General features: G+C 41.9%; 1 protein-coding gene across 2 annotated transcripts in view; it reads right to left on the minus strand.

Moving 5' to 3' along the window:
- The window catches only part of PSD3 (pleckstrin and Sec7 domain containing 3), a 536,273-nt gene that overhangs the window by 26,487 nt on the left and 492,145 nt on the right, over positions 1-17,641 (minus strand). For both annotated transcript variants that reach the window (XM_036011513.1, XM_028526436.2), the window contains 2 exons: positions 12,607-12,764; positions 9,984-10,128 (listed from right to left, as the gene is read on the minus strand). In XM_036011513.1, coding sequence (XP_035867406.1) covers positions 9,984-10,128; positions 12,607-12,764 — 303 coding nt within the window. The remainder of the gene's footprint in view (positions 1-9,983; positions 10,129-12,606; positions 12,765-17,641) is intronic.

Genomic DNA, 17,641 nt, shown 5'->3' on the forward strand with positions numbered 1-17,641 from the left:
TGCCACTAAAAAGTAATTCTCTGAAAGCTGTCAGATAATATCCTAAACAACATAGCAATCTATGATCTTTCCCTCCAAAGTAGTGCAGGTTCTGACTTCCTTCATCGTTATTGACCCACAGCAGCTACTGCATCTGCAGAGAGACTGCCACCTGGACGGGGTTGTCACGGCATCCCGCGCCAACGCAGCACGGCTGTCCCTTGTGTCACAGAACTGCATTCCAGGGGGCACTTATGTCACCTTGGCAATAAGCTACCTAACAGGAGGCACTATCAAACCCTCTGGCAGCATTTTAAGAAATGAAACAAAAAAATTGGAATTCTTTTGCATTACTAAAATTCCATACCTATTTTGCCTACTATTCCACTTTCACATGTAATTATCCAAATCCTTGTTGGGTATAAATTTCACATGTACAATAAGAAGTGGACACAGACAAATTAAAGGGAACTGATTAAACTAGGTGATCAATACATTTTGTATAATACGTAATTTCAAAATATAAACATTTTATTTAAGGTGAGTGAAATAATGTGACCCACAGGGATATTGCCCACCAGGCCCTAGTCCTGCTGGCATCCTGATCTGGGACTTCTAGTCTCCAGAACTGTGACAAAAAAACTCTGTCACTTAAGGCACCCAGTCTGTGGTACACTGTTCTGACAGCCAGGGCTGCCTAAGAAGAATGTATCAACAGCTATCTTCATTCAAAGTGATATTCCTTTGTATCTTTACTGCAACGTGTAAATTATTTAATAGAATTTTTGGCAAAAGATATTTGGTGACTAGATCATTTTAAAAAATAAAAGTTATTTTCTCTGTTTAATAAAATGTTTCAAGTATATTAAAAAGTCATATTGGATCATATCTGCAAAAGACTAATGTATCTAGCACCCAGTTGAACAAATAAAACATAAAAATAAGCTGAAACTCCCTGTATATCTACTGTTCTTATTCCTTTTTTATGCTACTCCTATACCAAAGAAAGAGTAGTATGTTCTATAGGTTTTTATACTTAATAAGCTTCTTTTTGTAACTTGTTTTATCATTCAACATGTTTTTAAAATTTGTTCACATATAAGCTCTAGTTCCTTCCTTCTGGCCACCGCGTAGTATTCCACTGCAGGACACACTACGATTTCGTTGAGGGATGTTTAGGTTGTTTCCAGGTTTCTTTGTGTTACTGTGAGTGATACTGCATTGGGCACGTTGCCTAAGGGACACAGGCAGGAATTTTCCTGCAGCACAATCACCACGAGGCGGAATTTCTGGATTTCAGAATATGCGCGCGCTTAACATGACTCTAAACTGTGTTCCAAGCATCACCCCCGTCTGCAATTCCACAGTGGCCGGAAAGTTCCCACTAAGCTACATTCTTGCCAACATCGTATATTACACCTGCAAGTTTTTACTCATTTCATGGGTATGAACTAATTACCCATTATAACCCCAATTCACAGTTTCTTGATTACGGGGAGGGAGAACAGGTTCTCACGTTTACTGGGTTTCCTTTTCTGTAAACTGGCTGCTAAACACTGGGCCTATTTTTCCACTGTAAAGTATATTGACTTATAGTTCATTTTAAGAAAATGAGTTTTCTTTTTTGGTTAATAAAATGATTTGAATCCGAATACCAGCTTCTTTTCAAATAAGATTTTATATAATTTGGTAAAAGAATTTACAAAATTCTCTGTATTTCTAGATTTTGCCTCTGTGTAAATATTCCAGTATTCATCTTGAGTATTCCTATCTCTTTCTTGTTGAATAAATCCCAATTTATACTCATTTTAATGAGGAATTTATGCCAGGATGGTCCTATGCAAAGCATACTATATTTGTCACTTTCCTGCCAAAACCAAAGTTTACTAGGATTTACTCATTGGTATTAGGCTATGGTTTATACGCATGACTATTTCTATAGCAGCATAAAGGGTTAGTCATTTGGGCTATATTTTTATGAAGAAACTAGCTGAAGAAATGTTGAAATTTAATGTGTAGTGCTTAACTCCCATCATGAAACAAGATTCAGGAAATAGTCTCAAAATAAAAGGATTTTAAAATCACTTTCCTAATCTGTCCATTTTGACCTGTGATAGAAAAATACCAGGTGGCTCTTAAGGGCCTAGATTGGTAGACCATGCAAATTATACCGATGCTAAGGTCCGCCGGTGAAGGAGGCACACAGGCTTTCCTGGCCAAAACCAATGGGGAACTCGGAGGAGAGGAGGAGAGAGGCGCCCCGAAGGAGTGGTAGTTCCCAGGCTCAGGACAACTGAATGTGTAATAGGCAAGGGCGGGCCCCGCCAGGTTCCTCCCTTTAGTCTTTGCTCCCACAATGCACTGGGGGAGCAGATACACTGTTCTTAGGAGACAATACGAACAAATGGGATTTCAGAGAAGGCAAAGAAACAGAAAACACAGCTGACAGTTTAAAGAAACGGAACAGAGACAGGAAATGGTATGTAGTCCTGGAAACTCTTAAGTTAGGAAGTGGTAACTTAAGGAGTGGCATTAAAATCATAGATGCAAGAAAAATCACAGTGGTTGTATGTCAGTACATGTAACTGGTAAAACCTTCAATAATATATGCAGTGAAATTTTACGTAAATGGCAAAGATTAGACGACACCACCTAAGATTTCTTTTTTTCCCTTACTTATACAGTCATTTGATGAAAATCTCCCATTTTGTTTTGTTTTTCTAAAGATTTTATTTATTTATTTATTTATTTATTTATTTATTTATTTATTTTTTGGAGAGGGGAGGGAGGGAGATGGAGATAGAGAGAGAAACATCAATGTGCGGTTGCTGGGGGTTATGGCCTGCAACCCAGGAATGTTCCCTAGCTGGGAATCGAACCTGGGACACTTTGGTTCCCAGCCCGCGCTCAATCCACTGAGCTACGCCAGCCAGGGCTTCCCATTTTGTTTTAAAACACTGAACTCTAATTCCATTCCCATGAAGAAAGGGCTTCTGATGAGGCTACGGGGCCAGGCAAGTGGAGGTTCAAAGTCCCGAAGTGACTCAAGGTTGGGCCTTTATTCTGCTGCTCAGCCCAGCAGCCCAGCCACCCCTAGTGAGGCTCAGAAATCAGCTCTTTTACACCAAGCTTAAGGCTTACTTATCACCTTTCATGGAGGAAAGGTTGAAAGAACAGATGTGGGAAATAAGAGGGGACGACAATACAGAGATGCAGCTGCAAGGGGAAAGGAGTAGGGATAGCGAGGACTGGAGAGAGACAGCAGATCGCTCCGTGGGGGGCAGGGAGAGAAAAGCCACCCACCTGCAACCCTCACTGAACACCTACTGTGCGACAGGCACTGTGCTGGGAGCTAGAGAAGCCCTGGCCCCCGCCATCACGCCCCCCACCCCACCCCACCCCAGTTGCGGAGTATAGAATCCTTGGAACTCTGAGGTGGAAGAGAACCTGGCCATCGTCCCTTCTCACCTACTCCTCTTACAGGTGATGGAGATCCAGAGGGCTCTGGCTCAAGGCCACAGGTAAGGATAGTGGCCAGCACCCCCTTCTCCCAACCCCTGGTCATAAACGTGCCTTGGAACAACCTTCTTAAATCCAAAGGGCTGCTGGAAACAAGCTTCAAAACGTTCCATTTCCTCATGTTTCGAGGCTGACCTCAGCTCTCAGAGCTCGGTAAACTCCGTTGGTGCTGATGCGCCCTCTCCCGTGGCTCTCGAACACACAGGGTGTGCCCAGGCCCTTCCTCGGAACCCCACTCCCGACCGCACACTCTTCCTCTCCTGCACGCAAACGTCCGTACCACATGCTTATTACAAGACGGCCTCTGACTTCTGTGTGACTTTATCTCCTCTAATAGTCACAAGCTCTTTAAAGGCTGAAAACGGTTCTTTTCCTCAAGTCCCTCTCTCAAATCCTCCGGAGTCTAGTCACTGTTGGGCAGAGGCCATTGTCTGTAGCATAGTTTTTGGCTTCTAGGTATCACCTGCCTAACATAAATTAACACACACCTTAAGCACCAATGAGCTGACAGTGAAGACCATTGCCTTAGCTTTTTTATAATGCACACACAGTTTATAGCTGATACAGAGGTCCCTCAGGAAACAGGGGCTGAGTAAATGAGTTTTTTAAAAAGGGAAGCAGGTAAAGATGGGAGGGCTCCCACTGTTTCCTTTGTGCTGTTTTAAAGTAGGCAGATGACTCAGAAGGTAATGACATTTCTAGGAATCTGTGAGGCAGTTTATAAGTCAAATTGCTAAGCACTGCAACCTATCAAAGCCAAGCGGTAGGGAACTTACAATGAAGAACATCTGACCTGAGTCGGTGTGAGGGGGCTACTGCCGAAAGCAGCACGAGAAAGATTCTGTCCCATCATTTCATGTTTAAACCAGTTTTAAAGACCTTAAACAGTGTTTAGTGAGCTTGAGCATAACATCGATGTGATTTAATTAACTGTTTCAATTAAGTATTTAATGCATGTTAAATACAGACCTCTAAGACGAGGATATAACACGTATCTATTCTGGAGAAGTGTAATCATGATCTAAGGCCATGGCAGAGTTTGGGCTGCATCTTATTGGCAAATGTGAGCCAGTTAAGGTTAAGTGACATACTATGAAACATAGTTTAGCCAGAACCAGGGAGGGACTGGAGAGGAGCGAGGCTGGAGGAAGGCAGTCGGGTAGTCACAGGGACAGTCTGCCAGAGTTTTTCAAAGTGGGGTGTGCGTGCCCTCGACAAGATGATCCCGTGGGGAGAATTTTTAAAATCGGCGTTGAGATAGAATTCACATTCCATTCAGTTCACCCATTTACTGTGTACAATTTACTTTTTTTTATGATATTCACAGGGTTGTGCGACCATCACCTCAACTCAGTTTTATGGCATTTTAGTTCCCCTAAAGAAACACCCTGGGAATGGAATCTCAGAGTATGCTCCTTTTGTGACTGGCTTCTTTGACGTAGCATAATGTTTTCAAGGTTCGCCCATATTGTAGGACGTATCACATTTCATCATCCAATTATCTGCTGATGGGCACTTCCACCTTTGGCTGTTACGAACGATGCTGCTGTGAACGTCTGTGGACAAGTTTTGTGTGGGTGTCGTTTTCATCCTCTCCATATCCAAGTAGGAGTGAAATTGCTCGGTCGCATGTTAATTCTACACTGAATCATTTAATGAGCCACCAAACTGTTTTCCAAGTAGCTGTGTCATTTTTACATTCCAAACAGAGTTCTAACTTCACATCCACACCAACACATTCTCCCTTTCAGATAAAAAGATTTAAAAAAATTACGGCCATCCTAATGCGTGTAAAGCGGGATCTCACGGCTTGGCTTGCACTGCGCTTCCCCGGTGACTGCTGGCGTCCAGCGCTTTTTCAGGGCGTGCGGCACATTCTACACAGAGAACACATGTATGGGAGGGCACCTGCTCAAATATTTGGTACTGATCAGGTGAGTGACTAAAGCAGTCAGGAGACCAATGACCTAGGTAAAGGATGACAAAATCTGAATTAAGGGATGTGCGCAGGATACACGAGATGTTTAGGAAGTGACAAGACCTGTGACTGAAGGGATGCAGCTGGCTGGGCAGGGAAGGGAGCGGTGCTGGCCGGTGAGGGACACACGGTGAGAATGACCTCCCCCTCTGCCCCGTCCTTGGCATGTGCGCTCGGCTTGTCTTCCACACACTGGAAACCATCCTGAGGACTCAGTCTGGGGGAGCCAGGCGTTGTCGAGGCCACGTGCCTGGTGTGCATGACTGGACCCCGCTCAGGCCTCTGCGTGAACTATTAAGGTTCTGGCGGGTGGGCACAGAGACCTGCTGACCTGAGTCCTGTGTGCACTGGAGTTCGAAGATGACTGCTGTGAGGGGCAGGAAGAGGGGTCCTGGACAGACTCTGGACGGGCCGACCACGACATCTGGCCCGAAATGCCCCACCAGAAGGAGAAACAGCACTTAACATTTCGAACGAGGCTCTCCGCCCCCCGCAGAAGAAAACTGCTCTGGCAATGCTAGCTTGAAAAACAACTAAGGAAGGCGACTCCTCCTACACAGCAGAGTTGTTCAGAAAGAGCCACGCCACGCTGACAATGATCAGTTTTAACGGTGAAGGCTAAAGTGTTTTGGATAGGAGACAAGAATCAATTAAAGATGAGCTTGCAAATGACAGGGCGATGAACAGTGTGTCTTTAAAAGCACCAAACAATCTTAATTGAATGTTTAGTTTTTTCCTAACACTGTTTAATTTTTTTCCCGGTAGGGTACTCGCAATGTTATACATGTAGTTTGTAAATGGAAATTATCCCAGTGGTCCTGGCATTTAGGGGAATCTTAGCCAGGCTGTGGGCGTGTGGGGAAAAAGGCAGCAGCTGGGTGAAAGCAGGGGCTCTCCACACTGCAGGAGGGGGTAGGGGAAGAGATACTTTGACTCCACAGGGTCTTTGGCAAGGTCTGAAGACAATTTTGGTTGTCACTGGGGGGATGATACTGGCATCCGGTGGGTGCAGGCTGGGGTTATTGCTCAGCATCCTATAGTTCATCCTGCACTAAAGAACTCTCCAGGCCAAAATGCTGGGCTAGTGCTAAGGTCAAGGATGCCTGGGCTATAGGACGAGGACCAGTCTCCAAGGCACCGAAGCACTCCTGGGCATCCAGGCACTTGCCGGGACCCATGGACGGTGCACCGCGACTCCAGCAGAGACAGCTGTAGGAAGCAGAGGGAGCGCCCGACACCAGCCCTAGGCTGTGTGCAACCTACTCTTCTTCCCCGCTTTCCAACCTGTTCTTTATTAGACGCTTGTTTTCACTTACTTGTTTCTAAACTGTCCTTTCACTCTCAAAGATAAAACATTTTTTTAAATTTTTAGTAAATAAACATGATGACCTAGACAAAAAACGAAACAAAGCAGAGCTAGTGGTAGAACCTTAAAAATGTTTTAGAATGTCTCCTTGCTTTCTGGATGGAAAACTGAGGCCCACCAAGACTTGCTGACTTACTACTGGCAGGGAAGGAAATCATCTTATTATTTCACAAAGAAATTAAATTCCTGAAAGGGCTTATTTATCTTGTCTTATGTGACACAGGAGGATACTTCTTTCTGGTTATTGCTTTCTTACTTAAACTCTGGAGTTCATTGTTTTGATCACATTACATATGCATTTTTTTGCACTTCTCTGGATTTATGTTCAAAATAAGGAAATATATAAAAATTTTATGCAACCTATTTTTAGTTCTAATATAACATGTACTTAAATCAGAGATTCTGCCTTGATAAAGGTGCTTGCTTGCCTGGTCTCATGGTAAAAATACACAAGTAGATGAACACACTCATTTTCATGTACAAGTGACATAGTAATACAGCCCACATACAAACAGGACAACAGTAAATAGAAATGTAGATTCTACAGTGAGGCAAGCGCAAGGAAAAACTCACATAGCTCTATGATTATTAACGTTTCTCTTTAACTTCAGCTTCCATTTCCCCCTGAATCTTTTATGGGAGTAATTATGAGAAAGACCAATCTGTTGAAAAATAACAACTGGGAAATCCCTAATGAAAGGAATAGAACAAAACCCAACTTCCAAAGGCATGTTTTGCCTCTAGTTGTTCAATTGTTTTTTCCTCCACTTACCTTATGTAACATGGTTTACTATTTATGTTAAACACCCAAAATAAAGTGGGGAACCAGCTGCATTTGCCTTGAGCAGTGCTATTTCAGTTGGGTAGATGGAGAATTCTGCCAACATATTCTCTGGTCATCAATCCGAAGCAAAGCCTTCCTTTTTTTCCTAAAGTGAAAATTAAATGCCATTCTGCCTTATAAAGTGAGCTGGCTTGGTCCTTTTTATTTTTACCAGCTTTCTCGGTTGGCCATGAACTACATACATAACACTAGCAATGGCTTACATGGTGAGCATCCAATTTATGTTAATAATAATTTTGAATTTACAAAAACTGAAGACTCTTTCCTGAAACCATGTCTCCCCTCTTCTTCCTACCAGCCTGTTTTTTAAAAATAAACTTATGGCGAGACTTACGCGCATGCCCCTCATCCATGTCCTCACTGCCTGTCACTTCCCCCTCAGAGACGACCATCGTGGCTTCTCCCCCATCAGTTCATTCCTGCTCTCACTGAGGGGCCCGATGACCTGCCCGCCACTTCACAGGAAATAGTTTTGGTCCTAATTTTCCATGAGTTTTCTACCTTTTCTTGGCATAACATCCTCCCTATTTTTTCCTCAACTAACTTAAAAAAATTGTCAAGTGTCTGTTGGGGTCTGCTTCTAAGCATCAGGCACTACAACATTTGGAGTTAGAAAAAGGAAAAGGACCCAGGGGAGAAGCAACAGGTGGGAAAGCAGGAGACAATGAGGTCCCAAAGGCCAGGCCAGACACCACAGTCCCCAGCTGCTCAAGCCCAGATGACAGCCCTCGTTCCTCCCCTTCAGCGAGCCACCAGGATGACCCGTTCCAGACCCCCGAGATCTCTCAGACACTTCTACTTAATGCATCTCTTCCACAACTTAGTTACCTGTCTTCTGCATCACTGACAATGACTTCAAAATTAGCCTTTCTGCTTCTAGTAGTTTCCTTCTCTAATACTTTCTTCCTATTCTAACAAGAATGATTTTTAAAGCACAAATTTAATCATGTTGCTTTGCTGCTTTCCCATTATTATTCTAAGGATGCTGGGTAATTAGTGAAGCATCCGAATCCCATACATGACAAAGACCTTTCATCCTTTGGCCTTTGTGCACCTCTAGAGGCACATCTCTTGCCTCTTCTCAACACTGTGCTCAAATCACATTTGGTAACTTTTGTACGATTCATGCATCCCAGAGCTTTCTCCTCTGGGCCTTTTTGATCCTCTCTTTTCTCTGTCCCCATCCCCCGCCCCCACCCCAACACCTAACCACTGCTCAGCCCTTAAGCTGCACAATAGCTACCACGCTGCCTCCTTCCCCTCCAAGGCCAGGAGAGATGCCCCTTTCATGCACCCCCACAGCACACTGGACTTATCCTTCCCATGCCTCTAACCCAGCTGTGTTGCTGCAATTACTTCCTCACCGGTATTTGCCAATCTAACGTCAGCATCTGAGCTTCACTGGCCTTTCTATCTCCAGACTAAAATAGTCTCTCAAGTACAAGAGGCACATAATACATATTTATTAAATAAATGTATCATTGATAATTATGATACCAAATTTGTAGAGGAGCCAGTAAATATCAAGACCTGGTTGATGAGAGCCACGTGAAATGATTTCCATGACTGCACCAATAAGAAATTCACAGTAGACATCAAAGTAGCTTTCAAAGTGCCTAACTAGTTGATAGTGATAGGGTGTTGCTGACAGGTTTCAAGTCGGCAAACCTGGATTCAGTCGGGTTTGAAGCAGGAGAGGGACACGACGAAACATGATCTGTAGAGAGAGCATCTGACAACAGGAGAGAAGCCTGTAGGAATGCACTCGGGAGGAAGTCCTGGCACCTTGTCTTGATTAAGCTGGGAACACCCACGTGGTGCACTTAGCTCGCCCTGAGGGGTGACGGAGGCTCTGCCCCATTCAACCATGAGTAGTGGATCCCTGGGAATATGTTTGTACACTTGGCATCAAATACAGCCTTGGATATGGTATAATCTCAATTTAAAAAATAAAAAGAAAACAAAGAATATATAAAAAGCTTGTTTCCAAGCTAGGACATCTAATGTTAGCTAATTTGTTTAAAAAAATATGAGCTGTTGGTACAAACAAAAATAAAAATAAATAACAGGCCTGTATGACTGACTGAGTAGTAAGCTCATATAAATTTTAGAAACTAATTCAAAGTATGTGTCCTCCTAACCTTGACTCAATGGTATCAGCTTCCTGCATGAAGTATAAAGCCCAGTTTATTTCCTTTTGGCCCATTTAAACAACATGCCCTTCCAGGGCAAGGTCTCACTCCTGAATCTTCAAATACAAATATTTCCGAGGTCAAAGCACTGTCAGAATGCCTCACCTGAGACAGTTTTGTTGTAGTGGCAGGCAGAAGTGGGCGACTGAACTTCTTCTGAGACCCGATAGCTGCTGGGAACGGCGGTGCAGAAAACACAGCTGCCACACAGTTGATCTTGCTTATCCACCCCTGCATCTCCTCCGGACTCCTAGGGAAACAACGTGCTGACGTCAGGGTGTGTCTGTATCTAAGGCCACCACACCTTGCCCCTTCCTCACTGCTGACTTCAAATGGCACTAAAGTCATTTATTCAGGCTGGGAATATCCCTTAGGGACACAGAGGGAAGAAAAAAGTGAAATCACTTGATAATAAATATTAAACTCTGCCTTCTGTTTGATACTGGGCTACATAAAAAAATTAATTAAAAAACTAACTCATCTCCTCCAGTCCCATATCTGATTTTAAAATCCAACTGAGGGAAAAACTGACAGAGGGAATGAAAAAGGGTACACCCACTTTGGAAAGCAGTTTTGAGTTTATTAAAAAGATGTCCACAAATTACCATACAACCCAGCAATTTGACTCCTAGGTACACAACCAAGAAAAATAAAAACATAGGCACAAAAAGATTTGTGTGTGAATGTTCACAGCAGTATTCTTTGTAAGAGTCGTAGGAAAAACACAACAATCCAAAGGGCCATCAACTAGTGAATGAATGAACCAAACGTGGTGCATCTACACACCGGACCACCACTCAGCGACATGGGAATGATGTGTGGCAACACGGATGGGCCCCCACGCTTCATGCTCATGGAAGAAGCCAGACACAAAAGACCACATGCTCTATGACTGCATCAATATGAAATGTCCAGAAAAGGCAATACATGGAGACAGAGAGGAGGTTAGTGTCTGGGGATGGGGTGGAAAATGGGGAGTGAAGGCAAAATGGGTACCGGGGACCTCTCTGGGGTGACGGAAGTGCTCTAAAACTGAACTGTGGTGAAGGCTGCACAGTTCTGGAGATTTGTTAAAAATCACTTAATTGAACACTTAAAACAGGTGAAATTAAATGTTATGTAAAGTATGTGTGTATGTACATATACATACATACATACGATGTAAAAAATCTACCTGAGAGGATGTAGAAATCATCTGATGTCATTATCACGCTGTAACTTATATGTCACATACTCACAGAGTCTAGAACTGACAGCAGTTAATGAACACTTGTGAATTCATGAGTGGTGGAAATAGTTGTGAACCAGAATAAATCATCCACCATGCATATAATCAATAAACAGAAGCTGGACAAAATGTCAGCCAATCTAAAATCATTTTCTGTGCCGACTTCTCAGAGAGAAACCACACTAACCTGAGACCACATGAGTTTCATGTCCTTGCTGCACTGTGCCTCTCTAATCTGATTTTTGCTGGCTCTGTTCTTTCAATTGACTGATTTCAGCATCAGTTCTATCTGAACTAATTAGATCTCCTTAGTCATTACATCCAGAATTTTAGATTGAAAATAAAATAATGTTGGGGAATAGAATAATTTGAAGGATTTTCTTACTAATAGCTATGATTATACATCTGGCTCTGGTTTCCTTCATGGTGGTAAAACTGTCTTATTCTCACACTACAAAAATCCCACGTAGCTCAGATTTCCTTACAACTTCCTCCTCTCTGGATGTCCATACTTTTATACCTTTACAAGTTCAGCATCCACAACTCACCACAGTACCTATTCTTGTTCTTATTTCTTTTTTGGATCTTACATTGTTTTGGTCAACAAGCATGGAGACACTTGTGTTCACTATTTTGACAGCCAATTTTAACCCCAGTGCCAAATGCGGTCCGTTGGTAGTACTGGACTGAGAGTGACTCTGAGGTCAAGTCCAGGATGTGCAAGGTATGCTGTGAATAGGTAACACTGTCCACCACGAACACTGATGCTATGCACGCTCCTGTGAAAAATTCCTGTTCTAGAGGCTCAGTTCTGAAAACCTAATTTCCCACTTCACAAATCCAGAATTCTCCATGTGGAATGTTCTACCTCTAGTCCAACAGCTGTCGTGGACCCCTTATTAAAAGTGCACTCCATCCTATTTCCTTACCCACAATATGACTTTATCTTTTCCTCCTAGTTTAATCACAGGTTAGAACTCAGAAGGAGAGAAGAGAGAGAATGAATGGAAATCTACACTTACAATTGAATAGGTTCAATGTGCCAGGCACTATGTGAGGTACTTTCTATACTTGATCTTATTCAGTTCTTACAAGAACCCTATGAGAGTCACAAGATTATCTACACTCGTGACAAACTGAGGTTCCAAGAGGTTAAATTACATGCTAGAACAAAGAGCTAGGAAATGGGGATTTGAACCCAGGTTTATTTCACTCGTCATGTGTAAAGCCCTTGTATTTTACCCATGAGGATATGAAGTTCCAGAGATGGTAAATGGCTGAGTAAAAGTCACAGGGCTCCTTTGCAGAAATAAGAACTTGGACCCAGGGTTTCTGCTTCTCATTCTAGTTTTCTTAGGCAGCTAGCTGTCCCTCTAATATAACCAATGACTTTGACTCCAACTCAAAACATTTCCTCTGCAGACCCTGCTTCTCTCTCTCGGAACACGGTGATGCTCTGCAACCTAAAAAACAAAAAGAAACCAAACCCACAAAACATACTGGGCTTGAAAAAGCAAGACCCTCCAGTCAGCGGTTTTCAGTTTGAGCACGTTCGGCTTCTTCTCGTAGTCCGTGGCCTTGGACGCCAGCGCGTGGTGCACGCTCACTGCGTTCTTCAAATCCTCTTCAGACAGTGACTTCTCCGGCTTATATTCATCCTGTAGGTGGACACAAAAGAGACAAAGACAAGATCGTGTTTAGATTTCACCTCTTGATTAAACATAAACATACAAGGAAAAGTTTTAGAATGTTCATGATGGCATGTGAAAAACATGAAATGGAAGGCCAGTGAAGACAACCCTTTGCTACCTCACAAAGGGCATGAAACTTCCTGCTGCTTGGAAAGAACGCTCGGAATGAGCAAGTACACTTTACTTAAGGGGCACTTTGGAAAAAGTCGATCTATCATAATGAAGGCAAATAGCTAAAGTAGGCCAAAGATGAAATACCTGTCACCGAGGTTTCACAGTGGTTTGAAATGAAGCTAGGCACACAGGGTGCTGTGGTTTCAGGGATAAATAGACAAACGTAAAAGCTTTCAGATGCCCATTAACAGAATTACACGAAGGGCGAAAACCAGGCCACTGTTTTCTTTGCTCTAAAGACACTACATTGTCCTGCTACTTTCTTTTGAGGCTAACATTATCAAAAGAAAAATGAACCGCAAAATGAAATGATTTCTCTGAAAGGACAATCAGTTTGATAATCAGGATAAAGCTTAGCTATATTATCATAAATTTGAAAAATGGGTAAGATTACATAAAAAGGAAGGTGTCATAGATGTAATTTTATTTTTGGACATGATCTGTACACACAATTCATAGTATTTATAAAGGTTATTTTATATGACACCCTCTAAACATACCTTAAAAAATCCCAACCAGTAGAATAATAAAGATTTAAAACAAATTTGTTTCTACTATTATTATTACTACTTTTATTATTATTTTAGTCAGTAGTTTTACTGGGTGGGGGTGGGGGTTATTATTATTATTCTATCTAGCAGTTTTCCTGGGTCCATTAGAATAAAAAAGGCCTCTGAACCCATGTAAATGTAGAAAACATTACAAACTGTTTTAAGAGCTGTTTTCTAGTGTTTAAAGTCCTCTCTTTCCCCTGCACGTATTTTATCAGGTATGATGCTAAACTCGAACTTCTGTAAAGAGGACATACACGTGCATGCACACACGGAGACACATACCACACACGTGCACACACTTTTTTTTTCTTTTTTTAAAGATTTTATTTATTTATTTTTAGAGAGGGAAGGGAGGGAGAAAGAGAGAGAGGGAGAAACATCAACGTGCGGTTGCTGGGGGCCGTGGCCTGCAGCCCAGGCATGTGTCCTGACTGGGATCGAACCTGCGATGCTTTGGTTCGCAGCCCACACTCAATCCACTGAGCTACACCAACCAGGGCTATTTTCTAGTTAGTAGTAAAAGGCTAAGGGAAGACATTGCCTATTACTACAGGATAGTTTTATAAATTTGCAAAAAATCCTGCAATTAGACTCTCCCATACCTCTCCCTCTCCCCCATCCTCTCCACAGGGCAAGCAGCAATTCTAGTGTCCTACTGCCTCCACTTCAAACTGAGTCAGAAACAAGCAGCAGCCGTCCACCCTTAACGAGCATCGCCACGACAGCGCTAAGAGACAAAGGTGGGGATGCTCTAAAACTCACAGGAAGCACCAACTGCAATATAAAAAGTGCTTACATTTATCATATTAAATGATGAAATTTCTATTTTAAGATGGCAACAAGTCTATTCTATAAGCCTACAGATAAAGAACTGCTGTTGACAATAACAACTTTCTAGAGACATATGATGAATAAAGGAGAATAAAAAGAAATCTTAAAAAATAAAATATAATGTATTTCCATGTATCTGTTCTTCTGTGATTACCTTTAATGCATACAACTAGAATCTACTTATGTTTTGAGGTTCTGGCTTTTCCAAGTGAGATTTTTATTAGTGACTTAGCATTCCACAGATTCACAAACCTCCGTCCGGGGAATAGTTTTAGAGTATGGGTACCTACTAGAGTTAGTGTGACTACGAAACCCCTCCAGCCTTACGATTAAGCTGTAACAGGACCCTGCCGAGCTGGTCCCCACTCAACCACTTGATTCCAGACAGGAATCTGAGGAGAAATGACTTGGGCCGAAACTGTCTTCACAGAACCGGCAGGCCACGTCCACTTCCACTTGTGCGGATCTCTGACGCACCTGATCCGTGAGTCTGCACACAGGCCAGCCCAGAAATTATGAATGCACCATTTTTGATGTTCTAGGTTCATAATTTGGGTTTTTATCTTAATTCCTTCTCATTAGCTTCTTTTGGTTAATTTCTATTGTGGTTTGAACTTAAGATGATCACTTAGTTCTTTTGCTTTTCATATTTCTTCTTTAAAATTTAAGGCTATAATTTTTTTTTCTCTGAGTACAGGTTACATGTAGTTTGAAAATGAAGAGTATGTTTTTATTATTCTCCATTTAAGTTGTAGTTTTATCTTTTCTTTGATCTTAGTTATGCTAAAGAATGCGTTTCTCAAATTTAAAGTACCTGAAATTTTAGTTACTTATCATGTATTTCTAATTGTACTGGCTTGTGACCAGAGAATGTGGTCTGTAAATTTATTTCATTACCTTGAAATTGTTAAGGTTAGTTTGTGAAGGCTTTCTAGCTACATTTTTTATTTTTGTTAATGTTCCATAAACATATAAAATAAGTATTCTTTGAGGGATCGTTATATTCAAGTTTATTGATTCAATTCCTCTGTTACATTATTTTTTTCTACTGCTTCAACCTCTTGAGACAAATATTGGTGTATATAATCTCTTCTGCTATATCATATTTTATATGCATTTCTAATAGTTTTAGAAATCCTTTGCATTTCTAATAGTTTTATTTTACATTTTAGTTGCTATGTTGTTTGTATATTTAGGTTTATGACTGTTATCTCCCTTATAACTATGTGCTAGTTATTATTTTAAAATGTTCTCACTCATTTGGTGCTCAGTTCACAAGATGGAAACTTCAAAGGTTCCTTCCCATCAAGGCTCTCCACTGCCTGTCTACATCAGCAAGTTAAAGCTTTTAGAGTGATTTCGATTCCCTCCTGCCCCGTCCCATTAACCCCAAATTTTGCCGAAATAGTTCAGAATGTTTTACTCTGGAATCTTATTAAAATTATCTTATGAATTTCCTACTGGAAGAAAGCTTATTTTGCAGTTACATTACACATTAGGTTTAGTTGTGTCCATGTTCCACTGCTCGCCTACTCTCTTTTCTCCATCCTGAGGTCTCTGTCGGTTGCATCCCTTCCCACTCGCCGGTCTGCAGGTGCTATTCCACTCTCTCCTACCTTCCAGTTTTCTTATATTTTCTGTTAAGAATCTCACAGGGGTTTCTTTTTATCCTTAGAATGCAGGAATTTTTGCTAGGCAATGCCTTAATATTCTCATCCATCCAGTCTGGAATTAAAAATTTCCACCCTAACTCCCTCTTATATAGTCATTTCTTGGGCTGCTCACTGCTGCCAGACATAACCCAGTCGTGCAGACAGGTGCCCACACAGATTTGTGGTCTCCAGCTATGGTTGCACCCAGCGCCAACCCACCACGCTTTCGCCATCCACAATAATTTTTCTGTTCCATTCGACCAAGTGCCCACCATTCTTGTCAACCCCCCTACCTCCCCACAACTGTGGTTAAGAACATCGGTGCCTGGAATTAGAACCATCTAGCTTCACATGACTAGTTCTGATGCGATACTTAAGGTTTCCATGACCTTAGACTGGTTAATTAAGCTCAGTAAGCCTTACTTTCCTTGATTAAGTTGTGATGATGCCTTCCTCATAGAGTTGTAGGGTGAAATTAAACAAGATACTGTTTTTCTAAACTCAATGTTTCATAGCATATAGTAAGCACTCAAATGCCAGGTGGTATAATGTTTAGTAATAATTTCTTAGTAGCATATAGCTTGACCTAGTATTTTATAAGGTTAATCTTGTATAAATATCAAACTTTCTGCTCAAGTAACCTATAAACACCTGTATTTTGTGACCACCTTTATCTTTTCTCCTTCTGAAACGGTGAAATCCTGATCAAGGCTAATCCTGGGCTCTCAAATCTACCTCCATCAACCTTTCCTAGGATTTTATTTCATTGGTTATTATATTTCTTCTCTACATTTTAAATTGTTCTCTACCTAATGGCTTTCCCTCTATAGCCTATAAATACACTCAAGGTCTTACTTATCTCCGAAACCTGACGGCCCCTCCTGAGCACTGCCTTCTCCTCTAGCTGCCACCGCTCTCTGTGCCTTTGCACAGGACGAGTCAGCAGTGCACGTCGGCTGTCTTCATCCACTAATTGCCAGTTTACTCTTTAATCCACCGAGACCTGGGGTCCATGTCTGCACTTCACTGAAACTGCTCTGGCAAAGGTCAGCAGGGGCCCCCTAATGGCAATACTCAACAGATTTTTTTAGTTCTCATCTCACAGCACCTGAGTCAAGGATATTCTTGAAATTCTTTTTAGCTTGTTGTTACAATAATTTCCAGGTTTCTCTCCTACCTCTCCTGACCATGACTTTGCTATCTCCTCTTTAGCCTATCCTTCAGATGTCAGTTCTGCCATTGGCCTTCGTCCCTTCTCATTCTGCAAGTTCCCCTCAAAATGATGACAACTACTGTCATTAAACTCCCGCACAGGTTCTGAGTCTAACACACTGGCACAGGTGAGGAAGAAAAACACAGCCAAGTGAGAACTGTTAATAATACTGGATGACCTAGACCTTCATACTTGGAGTATAAGCACTCTGCTGGTATTTTCATTCAAAATCAAGCTTAAAGGATGATCTTCTCAGACTTCTCCACAAGTGCAAAGCATTTTAAAATGCAGCGTTTACTATAGCCCTGAGTAAAAGCTGACTAACTTGTCAACTTGGAAGAACTGTGCCATTGCTTTGGACGCCAAGGCAATTTCCTAAACTGTAAGATACTGACAGCCTACCTGCACTGGAAGGAAAAT

Source organism: Phyllostomus discolor, chromosome 11 (assembly GCF_004126475.2).
Source record: "Phyllostomus discolor isolate MPI-MPIP mPhyDis1 chromosome 11, mPhyDis1.pri.v3, whole genome shotgun sequence".
Classification (NCBI taxonomy): domain Eukaryota; kingdom Metazoa; phylum Chordata; class Mammalia; order Chiroptera; family Phyllostomidae; genus Phyllostomus; species Phyllostomus discolor.